Raw genomic sequence first — 26,877 nt, forward strand, 5'->3', positions numbered from 1 at the left:
TGGACGAGTGCAGTCCGACAGACTGGTGCTGACCGTGCTGGTCACTTGTTCGTCGTGTAAACCCACACAAAACCTCCCGGATAAATACGACTGTCAAGGGTTGTCATGTGAAATCTGCGAGTGATATTTTTTGACACTTTTGCACTTATTGTCGGTGGTCAGGTTAGTAAGGTCTCAGTTGGTTTTAATCATGCCTTTTTTCATTGTTGCTGGCTTGGTCAAGCTATTTAACCTAGGCTAGTAAGTCTAAATAAATGAGATGAACATGTTATGTTAATCCACGTGATGTGCTCGACTGCCGTATAAATTTGTTTGAAACTTTTGAAAGCGTTTACTCCACCTTTCATCTGGCCTCCCCTCTGACCACTATTCCAACTTGAAACATTACAGTTCTGTTCTTGAAACAGACAGGAACTAGAATTTCTTGCTATTCAAAGATAAGTTTATACATGGGCCAGGCGTAGTCAGTCGATAAAAATCGATATCGGAAATCAATCGATATCAATCGCGATTGTCATCGATTGATATTAGCAATCGAAAGCAATCAAACTCACAGAAAAATTCCTTTATCGAGTGCTCTCGATTGGCAAAAATTGTTAACAATTGATAATTCCTTTCTTCAGGAATATCGCTTGCTATCGATTGAAAAAAATATATATATACAATAACCACCCAGACTATTCAAAGATGGTTCAGCATGCTACTAGATTATGTTTTCCTTTTGGCCTACTCTGAGATCTATTCTTATGTTTTTTTCCTAATGCAAATAATTGAAATTACTAGAATACTGACTCTGTTGTTTATTTTGCTTCATCCAAATGCCAATGCTACAATTGGAGGAGGGTTTTACACTGCTACCCTGGCCTGAGCTTCTTCTGGTGTCTTAAACTAGCAAAGAAAGATGTAAAGCCCTAAATGTTTCTGTTAGTTGATTCTGTTCTTGTTATTTTGTCAATGATTGTAGAAGATACGCAGGCTATGATAAAATGACTCTGTCAATAGAACCATTACAGACACATTTTGTCGAACATTTTATCAGTGTAACTTTTAAAAGGACAAAAATAATTTCCGATAACAATCGATAATAGTCAATACTATTCAATGAGTCAATCATTATCTATCACTATCAGCTATCAATAACAATCGAACTCGCAACTTTTTTTCATCATTGGTTTTCTTTGATTACTACTGGCAATCGATATCATATCAATTGTTATCGATTAATATCGATAATTGATTGGTTTGTCAATTAACTACGCCTGGTATATACGCACTGAGGAAAGATAGCCAGTTATGAACACCGGGTTGAAAGCTAGCTGTGAATAACTCTTATCAAAAGGGGAGTTTCATGATTTCATGCTGGGCAAGCTTAACAAAATGGATTCCATGTTGCTGTACAGCTGTTCTGTAATATTGATGACAGATGACATCAAAATGTGGTAAGAACAAAAAAGTGGCACATTAGCAGTCAGGTGAGTGTGTCACTGATGTTTTTACAGCTGTCCAGTAGTTTCAATAAAAAAAGTTGTACGATACAAGTCATTTGATTCAAATCGAAGTTGATTTGATACAAATCTAAAGTTGATTTGGTACAAACTGAAGTTGATTTGATACAACAGCCATTTACTTGAAGTTAAGTTTTGCTAGAAAACTCCTTAAGGCATACTCTTACCTTAACGTCCCAGCAGCTTCCTAGATCAAAATTGTACGGCTCCACCACATCTATAAAATAGTCATGACCAAATATGAATGTCTGTATTAAGTAGTTCAAAAAAAATTGTTGCTATTTGTCCATGGGAAGAGTGGGTAATACAATTGTTTTGATGGTTGTCATATATGGAACTACATGCATGAAACATTTCTCATCTGTGCTAAGTGAACAAAGACAAAAACACTTTAATTGGAATTATATTTCCTTGAGTTTACTTTTGCCAACAAAACAACTTCAGTTTGTATCAAATCAACTTTGGATGTGTATCAAATCAACTTTGATTGGTGTCGAAACCACTTGAAGTGAAACAAATTAACTTTGTATCAAAACGACCTACAACCTTCTTATGACATTCTGAAATCTTCTGTGATCTATTATAAGCAATTAGATTATGAGCTCAAGATTTCTATCGTGTGATAGTTAACTCGGGCTACCCTCGTCAACTAATCACGCATAGAAATCGAGAGCGAATAATTGAATTGTTTTAGTATAAATCTACTAGTCGTTCAAAACTTTATCTAAATCCTATTGACAGACACTTCAAAAATGCAGAGAACAGCATTGGTGATAGAATGCTAGTAGATTAATACTTATACTGAACAGTCACATGCCAACATGAAATCTATCTACCTTATATGATAAAGAAACCAAAAAATTTAATGTTGTATCTGGCATTTTGGTTGTCTTGCATGACCAGATTGACCACTGCTAATTTCAAGTGCTGTTAATCATGCTAACATTACGACAATAATATATTAGTTGCGGAGCTCCAGTGGCCCAAAGGGCTTCCAAGTGAAGCCTCATACTCATATAGGAAAGAAAAGAAAATCCAGAAATTGATTTTTTCATGGTTATCATGGCTAGTGGCATTGCCCATGGGTGTATATGCATGACCGAGGCAGAGTTGCCCAAGATGGCAGCCACACTCCAGGTAATAGGATGCAGGTAATAGACATGCAGCCTTGGTTTATAACGTCCCTCTTTGATATGGGACATCCAAGTTATCTCAATTGACACCTGTCAAAACAAGGTATCTGCTGACCAGCAGCACATGTCCATATTGTGGATTCAAGTTTAGAGCTCATCAAGGCCATGTGGTTTTTTGAAGTTGACCGCTGACCAAGTGCTGGTTTTTTTATTGGATTGCGGGTTCATGTCTGGTTACCTTGTTGTGAACAGGGCTGGGTTGTTCGGAAGCCAGTTAAAGCTAACTCAGGATTAAAAGTTAACAAAAGTATAAATTTTTCTTGTAGACAAATGTTTTTCAGTGCTTTTGTTTTGTGTATTTTGAGATTGTTCAAACTCAAAACAGAAGGCCAAACAATATACAGAAAACCTCACTGCATCAACCCAGCCCAGGAGCTCTGCTTGGCTAAATCTATAGATATTAATTCTTTTTTGTTGTGTTCTCCTCAGGTTCAATGTCAGAAACTTTATCATCATTTAGCTTTGATCAAGCAAGTCAGCCAGCTGTTCAATGTTTTCTGGAGCAGGCTTGTCAGTTACTCGCACACCACCATCAAGCCCCTGTTCAAAAAAATGTATGCAGTATCCTCCACCACTTCCTTGTCCACCAGCACAGCCTTCCTTAATTCCTCTGTCAGTTTCACCTGAATGCAAAATTCCTGCTTCCCCAGTACCTCTCCCAGTTGAAGCAAATGACCTTCATTTGTCTATTCTCCCAGTTTCACTCACTGTGCAAGATGCTGCTGTACCTTCTTCCAACAGTTCAGCTCTTTTACCTCCACCACCCCCACCACCTCCCCTGCCTCCACAACTTCGAATGTCACCTTGTCATGGCCCACCTCCTCCACCTCCCCCTCTCCCTGGAATTTTTACCACTCCATTGTCAGGCCTTGCTACCCTAAGAAAACCCTCTGCTTCAAGAAAGAAAGCCATCACGCCAGGTATTTTGTGGCATTTTTTAGCTTGTTATGCATATATGTCAACTAAAATATGTAACTGAATGATTATATATGTCAACTGATTAAGTCTGGTTTAGAAATAATTGATATCTATGGGTATATGAAGCTGAAAATGTCTAACAGTGATTTCACTGGTCATTGAATATTTATTCCACTAGTAGCGGAGGTTAACATACCTCTTTGTGCATGTATATGTCAAACAACTTTTTTGTGCTGCAATGATGGGCACGTGTATTTAACATGCTGCAGTAATACAGGCATTATGTTGTTTAGAGTTCAACAATTAACACATTCAGTTATTGCTTGGCTTTCATTATTTCAACAAGGTGTACACAAAATATGTCATGTCAACTATTTCAGAATCGTTGTCAGTAATTCTTAGTTTTTCAGCGTTATTTTGCATTGCAATGACAATAAACATTTGTCACTGGCCACTACCACAGACTGCTTACTAGCTCAAAAGCTGTTGTTTTGTCAATTTACTGAGAAAAAAATTAAACAAAGCAAACAAAAACTGATGTTGGCTGACAAGAGTTTCCACCATTTTTAACCCTTTAATTCTTCTTTGATGAATTAAACCTACCATTCTATTTCAGTTGATGCAACAATGCTGTAATATTAGTGTCATGAAAATGGCCAAACATTGGCGACTAAGTTATGATCATTTTCTTGACATTGCAAGTTCTTATGCCAGTGGTATGACCTATTAAAAACACCCTTAATTTTAGCTTTAAATCCTTAAATCAGTGCTCAATGACAAGAAACTACAGCAACTACATGTACGTAAATTGTGTGCAATATGACAGCTTAATTTACACATGATATGTATTTATTAAGTAAAATTTCACATACACTGACGGTTTTACACACAGGTCACTCATACACAGGAATGTGTTGTTGAAACTGCTCACTGTTGACAATTTTTGAACTCCCAACTATACAGATCAGTGAAACTTTAATGTTATTGCCTGTGTCTAGATACCCAGTTGACAGCAAGTGTTTTAAAACATAGGCACGCAAGGCATCCAAGAGTTATTTTTTTTGTGAATTAAAAGCCCCTGGAGGTACTCAGTGGGGGTAACCTGAAAACACTGACCTCCGGTCCGCGGACCCCCACTACGGACCGGGTCTGTGGACTACCTATGGACTGGTCCACGGTCTACCCCTATGGACCCCCTCTACGGACCACCCCCCAAATTAGAATGAAAAAAAAGAAAGAAATATTTCAGTTATGGGTTGTCTAGTAGATCGTGACAGTGAAATTTCAAACTTTACATTTTGGAAATGTAGCATTCTTGGGGTTCAAGCTCGGGCACAAGTTGTATCATTACACATTGCCATTTCCTTTGCTGTGGCCATACTGTATATGAAAGACAGTGAAAGTCTCCGGAAAGCCTCTGGGAAGCCTCGTAATTTGTGCTTTTTCCTCTCCACCATTTTGTTCAACCCATTTTCACGTGGATTCGTGAAATCGTTCCAGGCTTCATAATTTGCTCAGCGCAATTACAGATACAAACAAGCTTGAACAACCTAAAAACACATCTTCCATAGCCAGATTGAGCCACGAATGCAATGTAACAATTATTTTCCTACTTTTTCAGTGCCATTGGCATCTCCTTACGCTGAAAAAAGCTTATAGACTTTTTTTGGGGGGGAGGGTGTTAATTACATTTGCACAGTGTAACACTCAAAAATTCGCCAACTCGAGTAATCTATTAGACAACCCATAAGTGAAGTATTTATTTCTAATTTTTATTATATTTTTGGGGGTGGTCTGTAGAGAGGGTCCATAGGGGAAGTCCATGGACCGGTCCATAGGTAGTCAGCGGACCGGGGATCAGTGTTTTCGGGTTACCCACTCAGTGGACTCTTAACAGTTATGATAAGGTTAATCCAACAAGTTTGTTTGGTTACAATGTAAAGCCAAAAAAAATTAGAATTTGTTTCACCTTAGGAAATGTACTATCAAGCCTACTTTTATCAAGGTTTGATTTAAACAGTCGATCAGGGGTTTTGTTCATTAGAACTACATGGAACTGTTCCCAGCAAGACAGCTAAACATTATGCAGTCTGTAATAGTCGCTAACAGTAAACAGCAGATTGGTGTTGATTCTGGATAATTTTTCTGACTCATTTTACAACAAGAACCAATTTACCGTACATGTAATTATAACATCGTCACACAATAGTTTTGATATTCCATGCAACCACTTCAAATTAATATTGATTTCAAATCCCATTTAAACAAGAAGAGATCATTGAAGGTAAACAGCGTTACCTAATAAACTTGAGACTTGAAACAACCAGACACAAGAAAAACTCTATAAATTTTATAAGATGCCATGAAATCTGCAGAGTTTGGGAAGTGTCCTTGTCACATTACCCTTCCCAGAGCCTGAGGCCCTTTTTGGTGACAAAACGTCAGTTACAGATTGAAAGAGTTTTGTCACTTTATGGGAGTTGTAAGTTTACCCCTTTGAACCACGCAAGGAATCTCTTTCAAAACGAAAGAACCGCTGTGTCACCCTAAAGTGTAATCTAGTTAATTTGGGGCTTAACTTGCCACCATGAAGTCATCATACCTCTTCATACCTCTTCCTCTCCTATGTTAAGTTAACTTTTTTACCCTAATTATTATTGTCAATTAAACAGGGGCATCTAATTAGCTTGCTATATTTTTGCCCTTTTCCATTTCTCCTCTTACTTGTTTACTTTATATTTATCTTTGTAATTTTAGAATGGAATAAATAAATAAATAAATAATAAATAATAATAATGAAGTCATCAGGAATATTTGAGTTTCCATACCACAAACCTTTAATAAAACCTCTGCTAAAAATTCCAGTTTTTAAGAATTCCCATTAACGCAAGATATTAAAATGCCAAACATTTATATCAAGTGAAAGTTTCTGGACATGCCGCCAGATTGGCTTCTTGTTTGTTTGTTCTGATCGTGTGAACAAGAGTCACTGATTCATCTGTTTTTATTGCAACCGCTTGTGCATGAAAAACAAAAATGTCAAGTTACCATTTGAAACTAACAAATAACAAGATGTTCTAAGAGCGTTTACTCGGGCTTCAAACCACAATATAAAATTGTACTTAACAAGTAAGCTGACTGAATGCAATAGAAACAAAAGAAAGAATCAGGATATTTAAACACAAGAGTTATGCTTAGATATTAATTTACTATTCAAGTTGCTTTGTCAAGTATCCTCTTTATCCAATTGCATGTTGTTTGCCTCATCTTCAAAGTTCTGTTTACGGCAATTCTTGATTCTGAGGTGTTTGTCTGAGTATCATAGTTTGTTTTTAAGTCAGTAGTCATAGTTTTTGCCACTGTTTTCATAGTTTGAACTAGTGCATGGCTCAGTTGTTATCTCACAAGAATGAGTATGAACTTTGCTTATTTGACAGGCTATCAAGCAATATAATTTGTGGACCAACAAGTTCCAAAAACAATTGTCATCAGTTGTATGTGAGATGAACATGTAAGGCGTGATTCTTTCCAAAACTTTCTGCACAAAACACAGCATATTTCTGCAAATTATGTTTTTCATGAAGAGCGAGCACATGATAACACAAGCTGTTGCACTCTCATCCCCAGTTTCCACGGTCTACACTAGGAATGCCCAGGACCATGACCCCACTTTTGGTGACCAAGAAGGGCTTGCATTTTATGACTTGGGCTTTCCTACAGAAGCCCGAGGAAAATATCTTGCTACATTTACCTACAACAAAAGCAAATTTCAAAACTCAGTGGTATTCTCATTCTACAATCTTGGACAAAATAAATGGAACACCTGGACCACCCCTCCCCCCCCCCCCCCCTATTTCAATGATGCCAAAATGGCGCGTTTTTGCTCCTTTGCGCCTTCATCATTGCTTTGGGGGGGAAGGGGGTTAATTGTTCCTTTTTGTTCTGTCCAAGATTGTCCGAGATTCATACTGGCGTGACTAGGTGTGTTATTTATAGTAATGGAGGGACTATTGTAGCAGTTGCATGCTTAAAAGATTCACTGTATATCAGAACACAAACCTTGCGGTGAAGGCATACCCAGTCGAGATCGAAAAAGTTTAAGCGTTTTACATACTTTAAACAAAAGATGCATAAATGCGTGCGACATTCAGAGTGAAATTGTCAAGTTCATGCCTTAACTTAGTCGGCTTTCTATTCTGTTTGAAGAATGCTTTTGGAATTATTGCGCAGGAAATTAAAAGTAGCATAACGGTTCCATATTTCTGCTTATACTTGTCAAAGAAGTTCATCGGAACATAACAATGGAGTTACTCTCTCATTATGTATGTAGTAGTTCACAGTCCGAAAGTTCCGCTAACGAACTGCAGCCAGCCAAAGTGAGAAGTGTGTACTTAATAACCTACAGCCAAGACGATCTCAGCATTTTCCGGGACCGACAGTCACTCACAGATGGCGTTTGTGAGGCGGTTTTGTATTGCGAGGGACTGAAATCAAAAGTAATTCAATGGACTTGTAGCCAGGTGTTGTAAGATAGCTTTAGATAAGGCTCAAATACTCAACGCAACGTTAAACACTGTCAACACAATGTCCGACATAAGCCAACACACATGTTCGCGAGATGTGGGGCGGCCCACGAAAACATAAGGGACTCCACAGAGGGGTACCCACAAGTTAATATTACGACATCTCCCCTCTAACAGGATTCAATGAGTCTCTGGGGCTTTTTAACTTGTCGCCCGGATCTGGTTGTAATAGGTGATCGTTCTGCATTTCTTGGTCCTTCTGCTGATTCCATTGGTTCTGGTGCTGAGTCCTTTATAGAAGGTGATGATGGACATATTGGAGAGTCAGCACACTGGGGACTTGAAGGAGGATCATGCAGCCGTGGTCTCATTGGATGATCATTTGGGACTGAGATTATCTGCCTTCGATTTCTTCTATAGACACACCCTCGTTCATCCTGTACTAAGTATGATCGTGGCAACACTTCTGCTTCACGCCATTCTCTATCTCTATTTGGCCGAATTCGCACCTTGTCCCCAGCTTCAAGTGGAGGCAGATCTCTACTCTGTTTGTCGTAATTCTTCTTAGAGACAAATTGACGTAGCCGCAGCGCTTTCCCTACTCTATCAGTAATAAGAGACGTCGATGGGTTGGTATCATTGTGCGTGTGCGCCGACTCATCAGCAGCTGTGCAGGTGACACGCCGATATCTTCAAATGGAGTGTTGCGGTACTTCAACAACCCTTCAAAAGGGTCTTTTTGGTCAGCTGCAGCCTTCTTCAAAATGCACTTTGCTGTCTGCACTGCTCTCTCCGCTGCACCATTTGATTGGGGGTACTCTGGAGAGCTCGTTGTGTGGCAAAAACCCCAATCTTCAGCAAATTGCTTGAACTCATGAGTGCTGTCGAATAGATTCCTGGTATTGCTGTATTGGGAACCATTATTGCTCACAACCTTATCCGGGACTCCAAACCTTGCAAATATTTTCTTCAGGTTGTTAATGACACAGGTGGCAGTGTTCTGACGCAGTAATTCAATTTCAAAGTATTTTGAATAGAAGTCAGTGACCAACAAGTATGTTTGGCCTCCATATTCAAACAAGTCAGTCCCGACTACCTGCCAAGGTAATCCAGGGATGTCATGTGGATGCAATGACTCTCTTTGTTGTCGGTTGCGGAAGGCATTACAAATTGAACAGGAGCTGACTTTGTCTTTGATCTGGGCTGTCATTGAGGGCCAGAAGACGTAATCTCTGGCAAAGCTAAGGCTCTTACTTTCTCCCATATGAGCTCCATGGATTTCATCCAGCACCTCAGCCCTCAGTGGTCTTGGGACGACTATTCGGTCTGATTTAAACAGCAATCCATCCTCCACACTCAGCTCTTCCTTAAAACTCCAGTACTCTCTAGCAAGCTCATCAACCTGTTCTTTCTCAGACGGCCACCCTTTCAAGACATACTCCATCACTACTCTCGAGGTTTCGTCAATGCTGGAGGTCTCCTTAAATCTCTTCAGTGTGCTGCTTTCAAATCCGAGCTCCTCAATAAGATTGATTCCAATTACATCTTCTGGTTCACTGACTGGCTCCGTATCACTGAGAGGTGCTCTGCTAAGACAGTCTGAGATGACTTGCTGTTTTCCAGGGACATATCGCACATCAGGATCATACTTGGTAAGTTTCAGTAGCATCCTTTGTAGCCTGGGGGGAGCATCATTCAGAGACTTGCGGAAGATAGACTCTAAGGGTTTGTGATCTGTCTCTACAATTACTCTGCGTCCATATACATAGGTGTGAAATTTCTGTGCGCCCCAGACAATTGCAAGCAGCTCTCTCTCGATGTTTGCATACCTTTTCTCACAGTTAGTTAGTGTTTTGGATCCAAATGCAACCGGCTTGCCGTCCTGTAGGATCACTGCACCAAGGCCTTTACTACTTGCATCTACATTTAGCACGGTTTCCTTGCTGTTGTCAAAATAAGCTAGTGCAGGTGCACTCGTGATGACTGATTTCAGATTGTCGAAGGCCTCTTGTTGTGGCTTTTCCCAAACAAATGCTGCATCTTTTTGGGTAAGTTGCGATATGGGTTCTTGTATGTCAGCCTTGTGCTTGATGAATTTGTCCAGGTAATTCACAGTTCCTAGTATGCGAAGTACACCTTCTTTGTCTTCTGGGGGTGGCATCTCATTAATGGCTCTGATCTTCTCTGGATCTGGTTTCAAACCTTCAGATGAGAACAGGTGTCCAACATAACTTACTTCTGGTACTCTAAGCTTCACCTTTTTAGGGTTGAACTTCAATCCTACCTCCCTGCTCTTGTCAAGTACTCTTCTCAATTTGTCATCAACTTCATGTATCAGGAAATCATCCACTATGATTTCAACAGGAACCCCTTCAAACAGTCTGTCCATCTCCCTTTGGTAGATTTCAGGGGCTGGTGAGATACCAAAAGGGAGTCTTGTAAATCGGTATCGCCCCCACGGTGTGTTAAAAGTCAAGAGCTTGGAACTCTCCTCATCTACAGGGAGTTGCCAGTATCCACTGCATGCATCAAGTGATGTGAAACTCTTTGCACCTGAAAGTCGGTTTGCAACTTCTTCTACAGTAACCATTGGATAATGGGGTCTTTTCAGGGCCTTGTTAAGATCTCTTGGGTCAATACAAATTCTGACATCATCCTTTGACAGTGGAGTGTCCTTTCTTTTATCCTTCACCTTTCTTTTGTCAATAACTAGCATTGATGAAACCCACGACGTAGGCTCATCCTCTTTCACGATAATACCATCTTCTTCCATCTCTTTGAGTTTCTCTCGTGCTGGCTCCAGCATAGCGACTGGAATTTTCCTTGGAGGGTGAACAACTGGGGGTACTGAAGCATCAACTTCCAGATGCACTTTGTTTGGAAGTGTGCCGGGTTTGTCACTAAAACAATCTGGGTACTCCCTCAATATTGGGTCCTTCTGGAAGATGGTCTGGTCTCCACATGCTCTTGGCATATCCGGCATGGCTGGTTTAGGTACTGGTGTATCTATCAGTTGGAGATTCATAAACTGAAGGACTTCTAAATCCAAGCAGGCATCACATCCCAATAAGGGTGTAAAGTTCCCATCAACAACAAGGTACAACAGGTTCATTTGACAATTCTTGTATTGAGTTTGAAGGCGTACACAGCCTCTTGAATGAATGGGCTTAGTTGCAAGCCAGCCTTTCAAGGGTTGCTGAATCTTTTGGAGAGGTTTTTTGGAGATTTTCTTATACAGATGAAAGGGTATGACGGTAGCCTCTGCACCTGTGTCTGCTTTTACTTCAACATTCTGCCCTTCAATCTTAAGAGTGATAAGGCTCTTTGTTGATTTCCTGGAATTGGAAACACTGTCCAGTTCAATAGATCCAAAATAGGTATGTACCTCCTTATTCATATTCTGAGTGTCTAGGTCTGGTGGACTTTCTTGTTGCACTAAATGAACTTTCGAACCTTCTTTTACATTCCCTGGGCACACTTGGGCAAAATGACCTTCTTTCTTACACTTTAAGCACTGTTTTCCAAATGCAGGACAACAAGATGGTCAAGTAAATGGGTGCTTGTAACCACAAAACTTACAAGAACGAGCAGCTGTCTTGTCAGCTTCTTTTGACTTTCTAACAGGCTGAATTCCTAATGAATGCTCAGCTCCAGTACTCGCTTGAATGTTGAACTTGAACTTTTGTAATTCTGAGGCTTCAAAGGTACGACAATAATCATGAGCCTTCTGTAGGGTTAGATCAGGTTTCTTTAGCAGTTCCCCTCTCAGCTCATCAGATAATACACCTCCCACAATTCGATCTCTTATTAGCGAATCTCGCAGTTCACCGAATTCACATGTTAGCGACAACTGTTTCAGTTCGCTGACAAAGTTATCGACTCACTCTCCCTCTTTCTGGTTACACTTATTAAACACTAACCTCTCATAAATGACATTCCTTGCTCCCTCACAGAGTGCCTTAAATTTGCTGCAAACATACGCATAACATTCTTTGTCTTCTCCAGCATTGTAAACAAAATGACTATATTCTTCAATCGCTTCGGGTCCAGCACAGTGAAGTAACATGTTTACCTTCAATTTGTCCAGTTTGTCATCTTTGCTTTTCGCCACAAGATAAATTTCAAACTGCATTAAAAACTTTCTCCAGTTGTCCGCTGCGTTTGCATCGAGCACCAAAGGACCAGGAGTTCTCGTATCTCGCTCAGGCATCGCAGTTTGTAACTCAGCCAAGCCCTGATAAACTCCTTGCAATCTCTAAAAGGTTTTTACTTCTGACACCATGTTGTAAGATAGCTTTAGATAAGGCTCAAATACTCAACGCAATGTTAAACACTGTCAACACAATGTCCGACATAAGCCAACTCACATGTTCACGAGATGTGGGGCGGCCCACGAAAACGTAAGGGACTCCACAGAGGGGTACCCACAAGTTAATATTACAACACCAGGAAAACCTTAAAAAGCAAGGGAAGCATTATCACATGGTCATTGAACTAAACAAGATTAAGAGGTGGCTGCCGATATGGCAATATTTAAAGAACAAGTGGAATGTTTATGTTCACTTTTTTAACTGGCACACCAACTACTATTCGGCATGGTTGTACACCACCAAAGAAGATGAAGATTTCATCCAGTCTGCTGGCCATCCAGATTTAGGCAACTCAGGTCCACCTAGAACAATGGCCGCAAGTCAAGTGTGGGCAAAGCGACAACAACCAACCGCAGATTTTTACAATTCAGCATCAGATACCACAAGTGGCAGAGAAAGCGAAGGAAGTAATTATAAAGAAAGAAATCAAGAAGATGACCGCTTTCGGACGACGGGGAGAAACGTCAGTAACACATCGGTAAAGCAAAAGCGATCAAGACGCTTAAGTTGCTATGAAGTGTCAAACATAATACTTGAAAAGAAAATCCAAAACCGAACTGAACTACTTGCACTCGCGAGCGCCCAAAAGGCTGAGGGAAAGACCGATCTAGCAGAGTTCGTGATGAACAGAGGAAACAGAGTTGTAGAGGAATGCATTTCAACGGCATGGGGGATGGAGAAGGCAAGTGAGGTGCTACAAAGAAGTAAGCTAACAAGACTTCTGATCTTGGAAAAATGTCTGCAAGACCCTTGCACTGCTGTGTGTTGTGGCCGGTGGACGGAATGTGCTCAACAGCTATGTGGAACCACATGCCAATTGAAGTTTTTACCAAGGCTTTGAAAAGTCTCCTAGAACAGGGGTGGGGAAAATTTTGCAACATTTTAATCAAGGGCCTTCCCAATACAGGCAAGACATTTTTACTTAATCCGTTAAACATTGTTTACAAAAAATGCTTGAGCAATTTGGTCTAGCGTAAGATATGTTCTACTTTTAAGGGCTCTAATTGTAGCTTTTGTTTCCTCGGGTATTCTTTTTCTCCCTGACATATTCTAAGATATTTCTCGGTGATGACAATGCTCTTTCTCACCTCCTCTACTATTTCCAAAAGTCGCATAACAATTTACCATTATATGTTCTCCTTGTTGCTGAAAATATCCCTCATATAATGCCTTAACTTAGAGTACACACCGTAAACAGATGACGTGCGTGACTGCGTCAGAGAGCTGTGTTCACTCGCAATAAACAAGTTGACTGATGGCTTTCTAAATACCCACTGTCACTGTTTCGTGATGTTCACAGCCTGAATACAATCTTGGACAAAATAAATGGAACACCTGAACCATCCCTCCCCCCCCCCCCCCCCCATTTCAATGATGCCAAAATGGCGCATTTTTGCTCCTTCGTGCCTTCATCATTGCTTTGGGGGGGAAGGGGGTTAACTGTTCCTTTTTATTCTGTCCAAGATTGTAGGCTTGATTTTCAGCCACTGTTTGGGAAACAAGCCCTTCTCCCCCCCCCCCCCCTCCCCCTGTTTCTGTTTGTACAAAAACAAAGATGACAGCTCTAAAATCTTCACACACATGATTCACCTTCATAAGCAGTAATTTGATTGGTTGTTTATAGTAGCCCCAATCTGATTGGCGTCACATAATACATCTCTCACTAACCCACCCATCCGCTCATCCGCTCATAACATAACCCAGACCCATTGTCTAAACTAGTGAGACAATCTCAGATAGTGCATAGTGTAATTTTGTACATTTTGAACAACTGCTTAACATTGGTCATGGAAATCTCAGAAAGGTCATGGAAAAGGTCATTGAAAGCTGTGGAATTTTAAAAGCTTCAAAGAGTACAAACCCTGTTATTACATTTCTCCTGTGTGTCTTATGGGTTCGTGAACAATTTCTATTCACACGGAACGGCTTCAAAACAAAAGGAGTCCTTAGCACGTGTTAATACACAATTTAATGTAAAAGAAAGTTTTAAACTTTTACTTACTATAAAAGTTAAGAACACTTGGTGATAAATCACGAAACATTTTGGCAACAAAAAATTTTAGAAACTTTTTAAAACTTTAAATTTTAGTGGGCCATACATTAGAGTACAGCCTGCTAAATTAGGAAATCAAAGCGCACGTAGTAACTGAGAAATGTAATAAGTGTTGTGATCCATGTTATTTGATACTGACATGTTACAGCATGGTATCACGTATTAGACAAAAACAACAGTCTCATTATATTCTCAGTCTGTGTTTTGTACCTAGTCTGCATTTTGTACCTGGTCTGCAGTCTGCAGACTGCATTTTGTACTGATTGGAGAGAGAACGTACTGCTGGTGTCATACAAGTTGTCAGGAAAGACTATCCCAGCTACATATACTTCTTTTGTTTTCTCCCTCCTTCACAAATTTGTGACATCCCTGAACTAGCTATTGCAAGGGGCTATGAGTATTTCAAACAGTGGATTCTTATCAGTTGATTTGTCTGTTGATCATTTTAAACATTGTTTTTGGCACAGCATCCCCAATGAAACCACTGTTTTGGAAGCGTATACAGCTAAATCAAGTGTCAGACTGTAACCCAGAATTAAAAGCAAGTGAAACAGTGTGGGCAACACTTGAAGAACCAGTTATCAATGTTGATCACTTTGCTGAAATGTTTGCGAAAGTGGGGAGAAAGACAGAAGGAAAGCTTCTCTCTTCCAGATGCATGCACAGAACAAAACAGGAGGTTGTTCATTTGCTGGATAACAAGAGATCACAGACTGTGGGAATCTTCCTCAGCAGTCTTCATGTCAACATGGATGAAATAGAAGATTCACTGTATAATGTGAACACCTCTATTTTGGATCAAGAAAACTTGCAATCTCTCTACGAAATTGTGAGTATGTTAATGAAGATTATGATTGTATAACCTACTAATAATTGTAAACCTAGACCAATTATTGTACAACAGTCATGTAACTTGACAAAAATGGGAAAATTAAAACATTTTTGGTGAGGGCTTGCTTCTCGAAATGTTGCAGATAAGGATTTCAAAGCTGTTTTAAAAGATGGATTTTTTAAGTTTTGCTGCAAACAGCCTACAGGTATATCACTGTTAAATGTGAAAGCAGCACTAGTACTACATGTACATGTATATAATTATTGTCAACTTCTCAGCTGCCATACAAGCACAGTTAATAAACAAGAACACCTAGGACTTAAAAACCTCAATTATCTTGAGGAAAAACACTTTCTTGACCTCTTGAAAAAAAGACCATCTGAAAGAAATGAATTTAATATCCAATGGTATTAAGATCAGTTGAACAATGACTTCACAATGGAATATGTTCTCTTGTAATTAAGTTTCATGCAAAGCAGCATTAACTACATGTACTTTGAGAAAAACAGACACAGAGTTTTTTACTGCAAAACTTGTCGACATGTTGGACATGGTTGTTGTTGCCATGTAAGTTTTTCAAGGGATAACGAAGTAACAACAGCTGGCATGCCTATTCCAATGTCTATGATTACTGAGGTTGTATGGAAGAACTGTATAGTTATGGTGTATTGCATACAATGTAGTTGAACACTGTCTCAAGGCTTTTTCAAGCCTCTCTGTCTCAAACCACACCTCGATTCCCTTAGATATACACACCTTTTGGCTTAAAGTGACTATGGGATACCTTATAACTTATTACTCTGCTGGCCACCCAACTATTATAGATTTTTTTCCAACAAGAAGTTCATCTATTTTCTCTAACATGAGCCCACTTCATATGCCAGGGCACGAGTTAATAAGTTATATTTTCCGTGACCTGAGTGACATGCTTGCAAAGTTAACCTTCCTTACACTGTTGCTTAATTTGAACTTGACAAGAGAACTTTAATTTTAGTGTGAGACAATTTAGAGTATAATTTTTGAATGAGTGTAAGGTTTCCTCAGTTTGAACTCAAGGCACTAAACATCATTCAGTTACATTTTAATTGTATGCTTTAGTCTTTACATCTATAAAGAGTGTGTCTATTTTGTTTATATGTCTGTGAGCCTGCTAATTTTAGGCACCTGGATAATACACAGTTTACACAATGTACACATGTCCCATTGGTGTCTGTAATAACCTGAATACACTCTTTCCCAAACCCACTGTCTTATACAGGGGGTGTCTTAAACATCTTGTACAGCAATATACTTTATTATTTAAGGTGTAAACTACAGATAAAGCCAATAAGAATGATAATTTTGTTGTTGTTGTTGTCAGTTTTGAGTTTTGTAACAGATTAAAAAAATTAATGCAATTCAAGCTAATTGAATATTTCAAATTCCCATGGCTGTGTTGAACAAGATTTCATTTTCCTCAAGAGTCATTTCCTCAAGTCATTATTTTCTTTTTATGTAGAGGCCCACAGAAGAAGAACTTCAAAAGATTGTTTCTTTCAGTCAGAAAAATTCTGATGCAGTACTTGACAGACCAGAGCAATTCCTGATGGATTTATCAAGAATCAGCTGCTATGAGGAACGGCTGTGCTGTATGATGTTAAAAACAACAGTTACTGACAGCCTGTCAGAGATTGGACAGAAGCTCACCAACTTTAGATTGGTTTGTGAGGTATCTACATGTGTACAGTACATGTATTATTTTGTTTAAGAGTAATGCTCACTCATCAACGAATTATTCACAAACTGAACACTACCAAGGGGGATTTGCAACAATGATAGCTTACTTATATTAGCATGGAGTGTGGGGAGTTTCTTTCTACAGTTTCTTTTTCCTTTCATTTCTTCCCCCCCCCCCCCCCCCCACCACCACCAGTTCCCCCTTTTCCACTAGTGTTTAGCCCACCTTAGGTGCAGCATTTCCACTCTAACGTTCTGGATACGAGCTTGAGTTGTGTGTGGTGATTCAGAGAAGAGTGCTGATCAATCCAGTTACATGTATCTATAAATACTGTCTGAGGGAGCTTTGCCAGCATCATCATCAAGTGTAATTAAGGTGGCAATTCAATGATTTTCAAGTTTGGGTCATCTAATATCCTACATCAAACTTTGGTTGGTCATCACTGAGACTCGTATACATAAAGCAGTCTGTAGGCAGCAGAGAGCTTTGGCCACAGTAATTAAGGCTTAGGGACATTGCTACATAGTGGAGTGATATTTGGCTTGCACTTTACTGTTAAGCTTAAGACTAAACTTAATTGTGAGGGAGAACATTTCCAGCTCTCCCAAATTCTGCTCCATCTAGGGTTTTCGGGCTGGGGAATACTGCAACAAGACAAACTTGGCCATGTGCATTTACATTTATTTCAAACTTTTATGATGTGAGTAGACCGTGTTCTTTTGATGAGTTGGTTGCAAGTAGCGATCAGAGCTCGGCATTTGTTTCTGTGATTTGTCAGCACAGAGTAATTTGATCACATGGGCTTCCTGATGTTAATAGACCTCTTTAGCTTCGCGGTCACGTGGTCTACATTGGGTAAACAAAACATTCAAGATGGCGGGCGCTAATGAACTTCTGTTGTAGCGTGGACAAAATCGTTGCGAAATCTCGCTAAAGTGTCCGCGATTACAATAGTAAATCATCTAAAAGGATGTGGAAAAAAAGAAATTGGAGAAAAAGGTTATAAATTCTTTACAGAAAATAACATGCATGATGTATTCGTGAAAGAAGAAGACAGTCGATCGAGGACTTGTTATGTCAAAGGCCGTTGTTTCCGAAGCCAGAAGAAGAGCGAAGCTCCTCATACCGTAAAATTGAAGATTGCTGCAGACAGAGAAGATAAAGGAAGTGTGGAAGAAGCAGAACGCTCATGCAAAGCGGGGTAAATATAACTCGAAGTTCCACCACAATTACAATATAATTATCACGCTGGTGTAGGCCGTGAGTTTAGGTCACATTCCACAGGTCAGGATTACAGGTCACACGTACACATCGAATACTAAGCCGAAAAGTGTTTCGTCGATTTAAAACCGACGATAGTTAACTGGGCTTTTTGAACCTGCCGTAATTTTTTTTATCAAAAACACAAAGATTTGTGTTTTGTTTTGGACGCGGTAAAATTTTCATTAAATTTTATCCAGATTTTGAAAGCTCTAATTATGCTTTCATTAAATCCAATGGTCAGTGTGCATGTTAGCAGGTGAAATGTTTTTTTTTTGGTAAAATCTGTTTCCAACCTACATTAATATGCTTCAACCTGTAGATAGCAATTTTAGCAATAATCTGAATTATTTTGAGGTCTAATAAATTGTTTATAAATTATGTTCAGGTTGAAACAAATCAGCTTAGGTTGGAAACAGATGTAACCCGAGAACCAATTTAACCTGCAACATACACAATCACGTTTCAATAACGTTTGGAAATCAATATTTTTCCATTGTTCACAGTGTGCAATTACTAATAGAGAGTTAAATTTTAGTCATATTTCCATGTGTATGTAAATGTATTGTATTGATGAGTTGCAATGTGACAAAATACAAATAACTTAATTGCAGGGTTGGAGGCCACTGTAACCATGTTTTTGCCTTGTTGTACCTGCTAAATCATTGGAGTATGTTGGGGATCACGGAGATCCCAGCAGATCAAACTTGTACAAGTGTGCCGCAGCAGTGGCACAAGCCACGAGGTGCCAGTATTGGACCAGAACCAGTAATGAAATGTACCTTTGTCAAAGCCTCGTCTGACCAAGGTGGCAAGCGAAAACTGGCTCCAGTAACTTGTAAACTTTATGATGCAAGGGGTAAACATCTCCAGTTAAATGGGTGGAAGCAGCAACATGTGATGGAAATGTGTCATTACCTTTCAAATGAAGAAAAACATTCCTCTTTTTCATACCTGATCAGTGATCAGGAATGTTCAACAGCTACACATACTGTTTTTGGGAATGTCCCTCTTGGTTCAACTTTAGGGTATCAACTGACTGATTTAAAGGAAACCAATACAACCTTTGCTTTTTATAAACCAAACAATTGTGTAACACTTCCAAGGGGTCAGCAACCACAGGGGGTTTTGGTTTTTCCCAAGATTCCAATTTCTAGTGCATGCAGTCAGCCATTTATTCCTCCCAGTAGCTTTACACATACAATGTCGGATCCAATTTTGCAAAGCATTAGCATAAACATTGAACAAGCTTGGGACCTTCAGATCAACACTGTTAGTCAAGCTCAGGAGCCCACATGGTTTGAAGAACGTAAACTTCGACTAACGGCTTCAAATTTTGGGAAAGTACTTCATAGAAAAAAGAGCCTACAGAGCCATTTCTTAAAAGTATTTTTGAAGCAAAGGATCTTTCAAATGTAGCATCAATTCGTCATGGAAAACAAAATGAAAAAGTAGTTAGATCTCACTATGCAAGAAAAATGCAGAAACACTTGGATAAGAACTTTACAGTATATGTACAGTATACCTTGGTGCTACCCCGGATGGCAAGGTGTGTGACCCAACTTCTGACCATCCCTTCAGATTACTAGAAGTCAAGTGTCCCTACACTTGGAGGAATCACACCATGGAAGCAGCATGCGAGGATAGAAACTTCGCCTGCAGTATGGTTGATGGAGACCCAAAGCTTAGAACTGATGATAAACAGGGTTATTATGCACAAATCCAGGGACAACTTGCCCTTAGTGGCTTACCTTGGTGTGACTTTGTAATATATCTATCAGGATCACGTAGTCTTTTTGTACAACGTATTAACTTTGATCCTACCTATTGGAGCAATACACTGTTACCTAAATTAACCATGTTCTATTTGAAGCATTGCATTCTAGTCTTGAGCAAAGAGAGGGCAACATCTGTTAATCCATGTGAACAGTCACTTTGCCACACCTACAGTGTAGCCCATTGAGAGTAGTAACTGTTAATACTGCATCAACATTAATGCACCAATTGAGGCTCCTTTGAATGGAAAAGCAAGGAAAACAAGTGTATTTGTTATTGTTGCAAACAAGTGCATTACTTAACTTTCCCTGCTAGCATTAGGTACAGGGTATTTAATGTATCTCACGTTTCTGTCACTGTTTTGTTTTGCAAGTAGATCTTGATTTTTAAGTTAGTCTATGACTTCCTCAGCTAAACGAAGCTTCATCATAACTAGTAAAAACTCGTCTTCCACAGATAGAACACGATCTCTTGAAGAACCAGGATCAGCTTCTGGTTCCGATCTCCCATCATCATCACTTTGTGATTCTTGATCAGAGTCGAATAACAACGACGTATCAATTTTGCGCTCTTTGCTCGCCTTCGTGTTCCAGTATGTGATGTGCTTTCGATGACCACCAGGGAGAACAAACTCAAGTACCCTTCGAAACTTTTCATAACTGGAAAACCCAGTTAAATGGCTAAAATATTTCTTTTCATTACCTCTTCTGTGCACTAGATCTCTCAAAGCACTCACCGAGAACCTATGCTCGCAAGGTATCTCAATATAAACTTCACATCAAGGTATCTCAATGTTTGATTGAATGGAACGCGAGACAAAGTTCTCCCTACCAGTTTCGTCGTATTCTCCTTCACCCTCGGATGCCGTTTCCGTTAATTCCGATTCTAGCAAAAGATTCACCTCCTCGATCTTTCTTCGTTTTTCTGGTAATGATCGCTCAGGTGTTTGTTTAGTCCAGCTAAAAATTGATGGACAAGCGCCGGTTCTCAGATACCTTTTATTAGCGTGAGGGTTTACGAAATCTTCCTCTCGGAAGTGAACTGAACAAAGTTTTGAATATTTGGTGACCGCAAAATCTTTCTTCGTGCCCCTTTTTATCCTAGAGATCCAAACCTACAAAGTAAACAGATTAAATTACAGGTCCACATATAACACAAATTTACGCGATCGAGCGATCAGGCTACATGTGTTCACCTTGAGGAGTTTCTTGTCCTCTGGGAATCCATGCCAAGATAGCTCTTCCATAGTTGAGTTGTTGTAGCAATCATAAGCACAACAGTAGTGCACCATTTTGAACGAAAACAAGCGAAATTACGTCGAAAGAAGAGAACGTATCCTAACTCCGCGGTCTCTCGCTGCAATTCCTTTGCAAACACGAATGTTTGTTTACCCAATGTAAGTCACGTGTTCACCCTATGACGTAACAGTCTAAAGAGGTCTATTGAGGTAAAAGCATAATGCAATCTTGTAGTTTTTACTAAGCCAGAATTCCATGAAAGTAAAGGGGTCGTTGATGTGAAACATTCTCTTTTAGTTCATCAGTCAAAGTGTATCAAACCTATCGGTGACATGTGAAATTTTTCTGGGCATGTCTTTATTGATCCAGTCAGACAGACTATCTGACTAGATGTGCTTGACAAGATATCAAGTAAAGGCAAATGTAAACCAAAATATAGAGCTGATTTATGGCTTCTGGTTTCCCTCCTCATGTTGCAAGAGTGGCCATTCTAGTGTAAAGTAAAGTTATATATATTGAGATATATTCATGGTTGTTTATTGTTGGATCATAATGGTAAAGTTATTGTAGGACCTTCTTAATATCTCAGTGACTCTATCTATAATTATTTTATAGATGCTCAAGTCAAGTAAGGAAGTCACCAATGTTCTGGGTCTGGTACTTGCCTTTGGAAATTATATGAATGGTGGCAATGTTGCTCGAGGACAAGCAGATGGTTTTGAGTTGGATATCCTTCCTAAACTTAAGGATGTGAAATGCAAAGACAATTCCACTAACCTGCTACATTATCTTGTAAACATTTATATTAAAAAGTTTGATAAGGTAAGACCATATCAATCTGAAGTGTTAGTGAACTGTTTGTCATGGTTAGAAAAGTCCATCTCTTTATTAGGCAATCCTAACACAGCACTGCATTTGGAAATAATAAAAAATTGAATCCAAAAATGGAATATGGAACATTAGGGATCACGCATAGAGCCTGGGCCCCTGGGTATTGCGACTATTTTGTATTAGGCATCGTGCATCATCATCATTTCACCTCTTAAATCATTGATGATAGCTATTGAACCGCTGGGTTATTCAAATTACAAAGAAGGCTCAAGCGAGTTCTGAATACTGAAGTCGTAATGAAGTCAGTGTTGAATTGCATTTACTCGCTAAGTGATTTGTTTTGGTGGCATCATTTCTGGATTTGTTCAAACATTGGGCAGTGATGTTATTTAATTTACAGATGCAATGGACTAGTGCACTTTACCAAACAAAATGTTCATGCCATTTTGGACTCTAGTACTAAGAAATACTCACACTGATCTCTGTGCCACCCACACACTATTATTGAATAATAATCTTGTCAAATTACAACTTTACAAACTTTGTACAACACGTGTTGTGTGTAAATGAATAAAGGACACATGGCTCGAATCCCCCGGGAATAGACCACATGACCAGTGGATTGGAATGAACTCAGTTCAGTGGCCTCTGCACCCTTCCGTGATTCATTTTCTGAGCCACTTGTTCTTGACTAATTTAACAATCTTCCCGGATTCATTTTAAATTATCAATAGAATTGTAGCATTACATTGTTTCTTCTAACATGCTGCTGGACTGATGAAAGTTTAACTGACTAAATACAAATTGACTGCTTTGCATATTTTAAGATCACGGTTGCTCAGTTGCAAGACTTGTTACGGTACTTATAAGTTGATGTAGTCAGCTGGGTATAAGGTGAGGGGGATTGTCATTTTATCCCTTTTTTAGAATGCTGGAACTGTAAATTCCAAGTTTCCGCTGCCAGAACCATCTGACCTCAAAGCAGCATCCCAAGTGACCTTTGAAGACACAGAGGCAGAGATCAACACCCTGAGAAAGCAACTAGATACATGTGATAGAAAGCTCTCAAACGTATTAAAAGAAAGCGAGGAAAAGCTGCACCAGCCATTCAGTGATGTGATGAGTTCCTTTCTGGCGAAGAGTCAAGATGAGATAACAGCACTGGATCAAGCACTAACAGAATGTAAGAAAAGGTGAGATGTTTTACTGTGGGAACTGTAACTTACCATTTAAATTGTTATTATTGAATTATATTTGAAATTTAAGTCCAGGAGGAGATAGGTTTCCAATATACGTTATTTTGAGAGTTAGATTTTTTGCCTACCATCATTTTGGAACATATATGTCACATGGTTGTCACTTCTATCAGAAACAATAGCACGGTTGTTGTACAACTACTTAAAGGTTGATCACATGACGTCACAAAATCTCGTTAGAGGACGTGTAGGAATCAATTTAGTTCCTGGTTTTGTGTTTAAGGGTACAGTTTTTGCGTCATTAGCTTCTTTTGTTTAGTAGAATGTTTTGTGATATATTTATTTGCATATTCCGTTTAGATCGTTTTCACGTGACATCATAGAGTTCTAAAATCGAAAACCAAAGTTTTTATCCTCATCAGGCATTAGAGGTGCTAGATTTATCTCCTACAACATCACATTTTCTTGACTTCGTCAACTGAATGGTTTTCCGATTTACTTTTTTATCGCGACAGTGAAAATGGTCTATATTCGGATTTATTTCGTCAATACGATTTTTGACCTGCTTTTGTAACGCAAGTCTCTTGACCTGCTCTTTTTCACTTTGTTCCATTAAGCTAGTTTGGTGGAACAATAACAAACCAGCTAATCAGACCGGCGCTATATTACCGTCTATTTTTTTCTAGTTTTGGACTGGGTACTCCACCAAATGATCTTACAGTGTTATTCCTTACTTTTCTCAAAGTTAATAGAATTAACTCACATGTAAAAGATTAGTTTTCTTTTTATTTGAAAATGTCATTTGTGCCTGCTAAATCGACTCTTAACAAGGTTTGCGCTTTTGATGTTTATGGTGTCTTTCCAGTCCGTGTTTGTCAGATATTTTCTGAACATTTTCACACGAATCAGATCAGCCCTTGGTCTTTTTATGTACGAGCATCGCTGAATTCGGACCCTCCCGTCAAGACCGCAGGCTTTACCTTACCGTAAAAACTTTGCTGAGTCAGTCAATATTGAAACCTACTGTTGTGAAGTTGTCAGTTATACTTACTGTGGCCTGTGGTGTTCATCGTCAATTCACTTCACAGGTACTCAAGTCTATGGAGATACTTCAGTGTTAAACCCTCAGCTACATGCAGTCCACCACAAGAATTCTTTGAGCATTGGACCCACTTTAGTTCTGACTTCTTGCAATTCTGGAGGAAGGAACAACAAGTTATTGCCAAAGACATTTACGAAGAGACAAAGAGAAAAGTTTATAAAGAAAAAGTGGAGGGATTGGCCGTGAAACCTGCAACTGCGACCGGTTTAAAGCTAAAGTTAGCCTCTTCTAAAAAGTCAAATGCTAACTGATCCCACTAAAATGGGGTTTCTATTCATCTCATTGAGAATTATAGGAAGAGTTTCACGGTTCGGCGTATGTCCAAGCTTTCGCGCACTCAATTTCAACTTTTGGCACTGTTTAAGATTAAGCCTAACTCTAGTATTGCACCATTTGATGATGTCTGCTAAATTGCAGATCAACAGCTCTATAAATACTCAAGCTGCACAAATTATTTGTTTAATTACAGAGCATGTATGGGAACGCTATTACAGAGAATGTATGGGCACATTGCACATATTTGCGAATTTCTCGGCTATTATTTAACCAAACCAAACCAAAAATGGCAGTTTCTATACCAGGTGTATAAGAATTCATTTCCACCAAATATCAGAAGAAAAGGTCTAATATTCGAGCTATACGAATTATTTAATTTTATATATTTTATGTCTTGTTTGTGTATTCATTTATTTATTTTTTATTCATTCATTTATCTATTTATTTATTTATTTATTTGTTTATTTATTTATTTATTTATTTATTTATTTATAGGATTCCTCTACTTCAAGTTGAATTACAACAGTTTGTAACAATTACAGTAGGAGGAAATGGAGAATAATAGCAAGATATGGTTACACTAATTATTATAAGCTCTTGAATTAAATTACATTTATTTTAGGATGAAATTTGACGGATCTATAATGTAATCATACAATAGTTGGCAAGTATGTAATTTAACAATGTCAGGAAGCTGAATGGGGCCAAGGTTTATTATGGGTAGTAATATTATCGCGAAGCGGCACGTTGTTGACGATTCAAACAACGTAGTTTTGTAATCTCACCAATTGTAGCTCTAATTGTAATAATGGAGCTTCTTATTACCCCACAGTACGCAAGAATAGCAAATGATATACACCTGCTTCCATAATAAATACTTGTCAGAGATCTCATGTACACTCCTGCTAATCTCACTTTTAATGTAATCATCATGATCATGTCTATTATATATGAGACCTAATTAACACTGAAAGACTGTTCTCAGTAGATAGTGACCTGCTAATTTAAAGATGGGGATATAGATTGTAATTAATTATTTGTCGTGATTGAAAGCCAACAATTTATTTATTTTATTTATTTTTTCTATGACTAGGTTGAAAATAATACTTGACTTTTACGGTTATATAGATTACCTTGCATTAGAAGCGAAAAAACGAAAGAAAAACAACAAGTAGAACAAGGCGTGGGGAGCGAATCAAACCACACAATTTATTTGTCAGGGATAAATATCCATTTCTTTCAAATAATCCTTATTTATTTTCCTTTCAGTTTCATATTAAATAGCCATTTTGTTCTAATAACCTTGACTTTTAGGGTGCTGATTTGCTTCTGCAACCCCACAAAAACCGCTTTCCAACAATAAAAACGTAATAAATTTAGAAAATTAATTGAAGGGCGTTGCTTAGACATTATACCAAATAAGACGTTTTGCGAGGAAAAAAAACTTAACTGTTGATTTGGTAAAAAGCACCAGTAAGATTCAAAATCGTTCCAAAATACTGATGGTTAACCAGTCTTAAATGTCTTACTGCGCTTTTCAATAACATGCGGACTCTAAAATTCAAAGCTCAACCGACAAATGCGTTTTTCGCTACTGTGAATCAAATGTTCGGTGGCTCCACCCAGCTTCCGAGTACTGCTGAGCGCGCGGTAATCAAATCAAATCGTTGAGCACAGCACAGACAACATAGTCAGAAGCTGCGGGGAGCCGCCGAACATTTGATTGACAGTAGCGAAAAACGCATTTGTCGGTTGAGAGTCTATCTTTTTGTCGAGAGTCGAGGGTCGAGGGTCCCATGTCGAGGGTCGAGGGTAATATTTTTTTCTGGGTTTGTTGTTTTACTCCTTGCTGTAGGCGCGATTTCCGCCACTCAGTCGAGTCCGGTCTACATGTTCTTCCCCGATTTGGTTAAGTGTAAATATATCACAGACCTGATTATTCATCTATAACCTTTATAACATTCAAAGTCCGGTTTTTCATGTGACTTCATCACGCTGGATACTTTGGCCAAATGATGTACTAATGCCATCAACTTTTGAATGGCTATCCGCGCAGAAATAAATCTAAACATTAAGTTTTGCAGTTG

General features: G+C 38.9%; 4 protein-coding genes across 5 annotated transcripts; 3 read left to right on the top strand and 1 right to left on the bottom strand.

Annotated features, from left to right (window-relative positions):
* The first annotated feature begins 59 nt into the window (after positions 1-59).
* Positions 60-26,093, top strand: LOC145487513 (formin-2-like). 2 transcript variants are annotated; one of them, XM_081466332.1, is made up of 7 exons: positions 60-3,618; positions 15,030-15,391; positions 16,893-17,102; positions 22,001-22,207; positions 23,144-23,409; positions 24,501-24,731; positions 25,286-26,093. In XM_081466332.1, exons 1-7 carry the CDS (start codon positions 3,189-3,191, stop codon positions 25,350-25,352), a joined length of 1,773 nt encoding a protein of 590 aa, XP_081322458.1. In that variant the 5' UTR covers positions 60-3,188; the 3' UTR covers positions 25,353-26,093. The 2 variants fall into 2 exon arrangements, with proteins under 2 accessions (XP_081322458.1, XP_081322457.1); XM_081466331.1 differs by having other exon boundaries at positions 60-162; positions 3,128-3,618; positions 24,501-26,093.
* On the top strand, positions 12,620-14,033 carry LOC145487553 (uncharacterized). Its single transcript, XM_081466380.1, has one exon. The coding sequence runs from the start codon at positions 12,622-12,624 to the stop codon at positions 13,348-13,350; it is 729 nt and encodes a 242-aa protein (XP_081322506.1). The 5' UTR covers positions 12,620-12,621; the 3' UTR covers positions 13,351-14,033.
* LOC145487539 (uncharacterized) lies at positions 17,994-20,178 on the top strand. Its single transcript, XM_081466362.1, has 2 exons — positions 17,994-18,312; positions 18,986-20,178. Exons 1-2 carry the CDS (start codon positions 18,137-18,139, stop codon positions 19,788-19,790), a joined length of 981 nt encoding a protein of 326 aa, XP_081322488.1. The 5' UTR covers positions 17,994-18,136; the 3' UTR covers positions 19,791-20,178.
* On the bottom strand, positions 20,657-21,588 carry LOC145487570 (THAP domain-containing protein 1-like). The gene is made up of 2 exons (XM_081466397.1): positions 21,343-21,588; positions 20,657-21,261 (listed from the first exon to the last, which is right to left on the bottom strand). The coding sequence occupies exons 1-2, from the start codon at positions 21,436-21,438 to the stop codon at positions 20,926-20,928; spliced, it is 432 nt and encodes a 143-aa protein (XP_081322523.1). The 5' UTR covers positions 21,439-21,588; the 3' UTR covers positions 20,657-20,925.
* Positions 26,094-26,877: the final 784 nt, after the last annotated feature.

Source organism: Orbicella franksi, chromosome 5 (genome assembly GCF_964199315.1).
Source record: "Orbicella franksi chromosome 5, jaOrbFran1.1, whole genome shotgun sequence".
Lineage (NCBI taxonomy): Eukaryota > Metazoa > Cnidaria > Anthozoa > Scleractinia > Merulinidae > Orbicella > Orbicella franksi.

Coding starts and splice junctions, on each gene's coding strand:
- LOC145487513 (XM_081466332.1), top strand. CDS start 3,189: ATGTTTTCTGGAGCAGGCTTGTCAGTTACTCGCACACCACCATCAAGC. Junction 3,619..15,029: donor AAAGAAAGCCATCACGCCAG/GTATTTTGTGGC, acceptor TTTTTGGCACAG/CATCCCCAATGAAACCACTG. Junction 15,392..16,892: donor TGCAATCTCTCTACGAAATT/GTGAGTATGTTA, acceptor CTTTTTATGTAG/AGGCCCACAGAAGAAGAACT.
- LOC145487553 (XM_081466380.1), top strand. CDS start 12,622: ATGGTCATTGAACTAAACAAGATTAAGAGGTGGCTGCCGATATGGCAA.
- LOC145487539 (XM_081466362.1), top strand. CDS start 18,137: ATGCATGATGTATTCGTGAAAGAAGAAGACAGTCGATCGAGGACTTGT. Junction 18,313..18,985: donor GAACGCTCATGCAAAGCGGG/GTAAATATAACT, acceptor ACTTAATTGCAG/GGTTGGAGGCCACTGTAACC.
- LOC145487570 (XM_081466397.1), bottom strand. CDS start 21,438: ATGGTGCACTACTGTTGTGCTTATGATTGCTACAACAACTCAACTATG. Junction 21,262..21,342: donor AGGACAAGAAACTCCTCAAG/GTGAACACATGT, acceptor TTTACTTTGTAG/GTTTGGATCTCTAGGATAAA.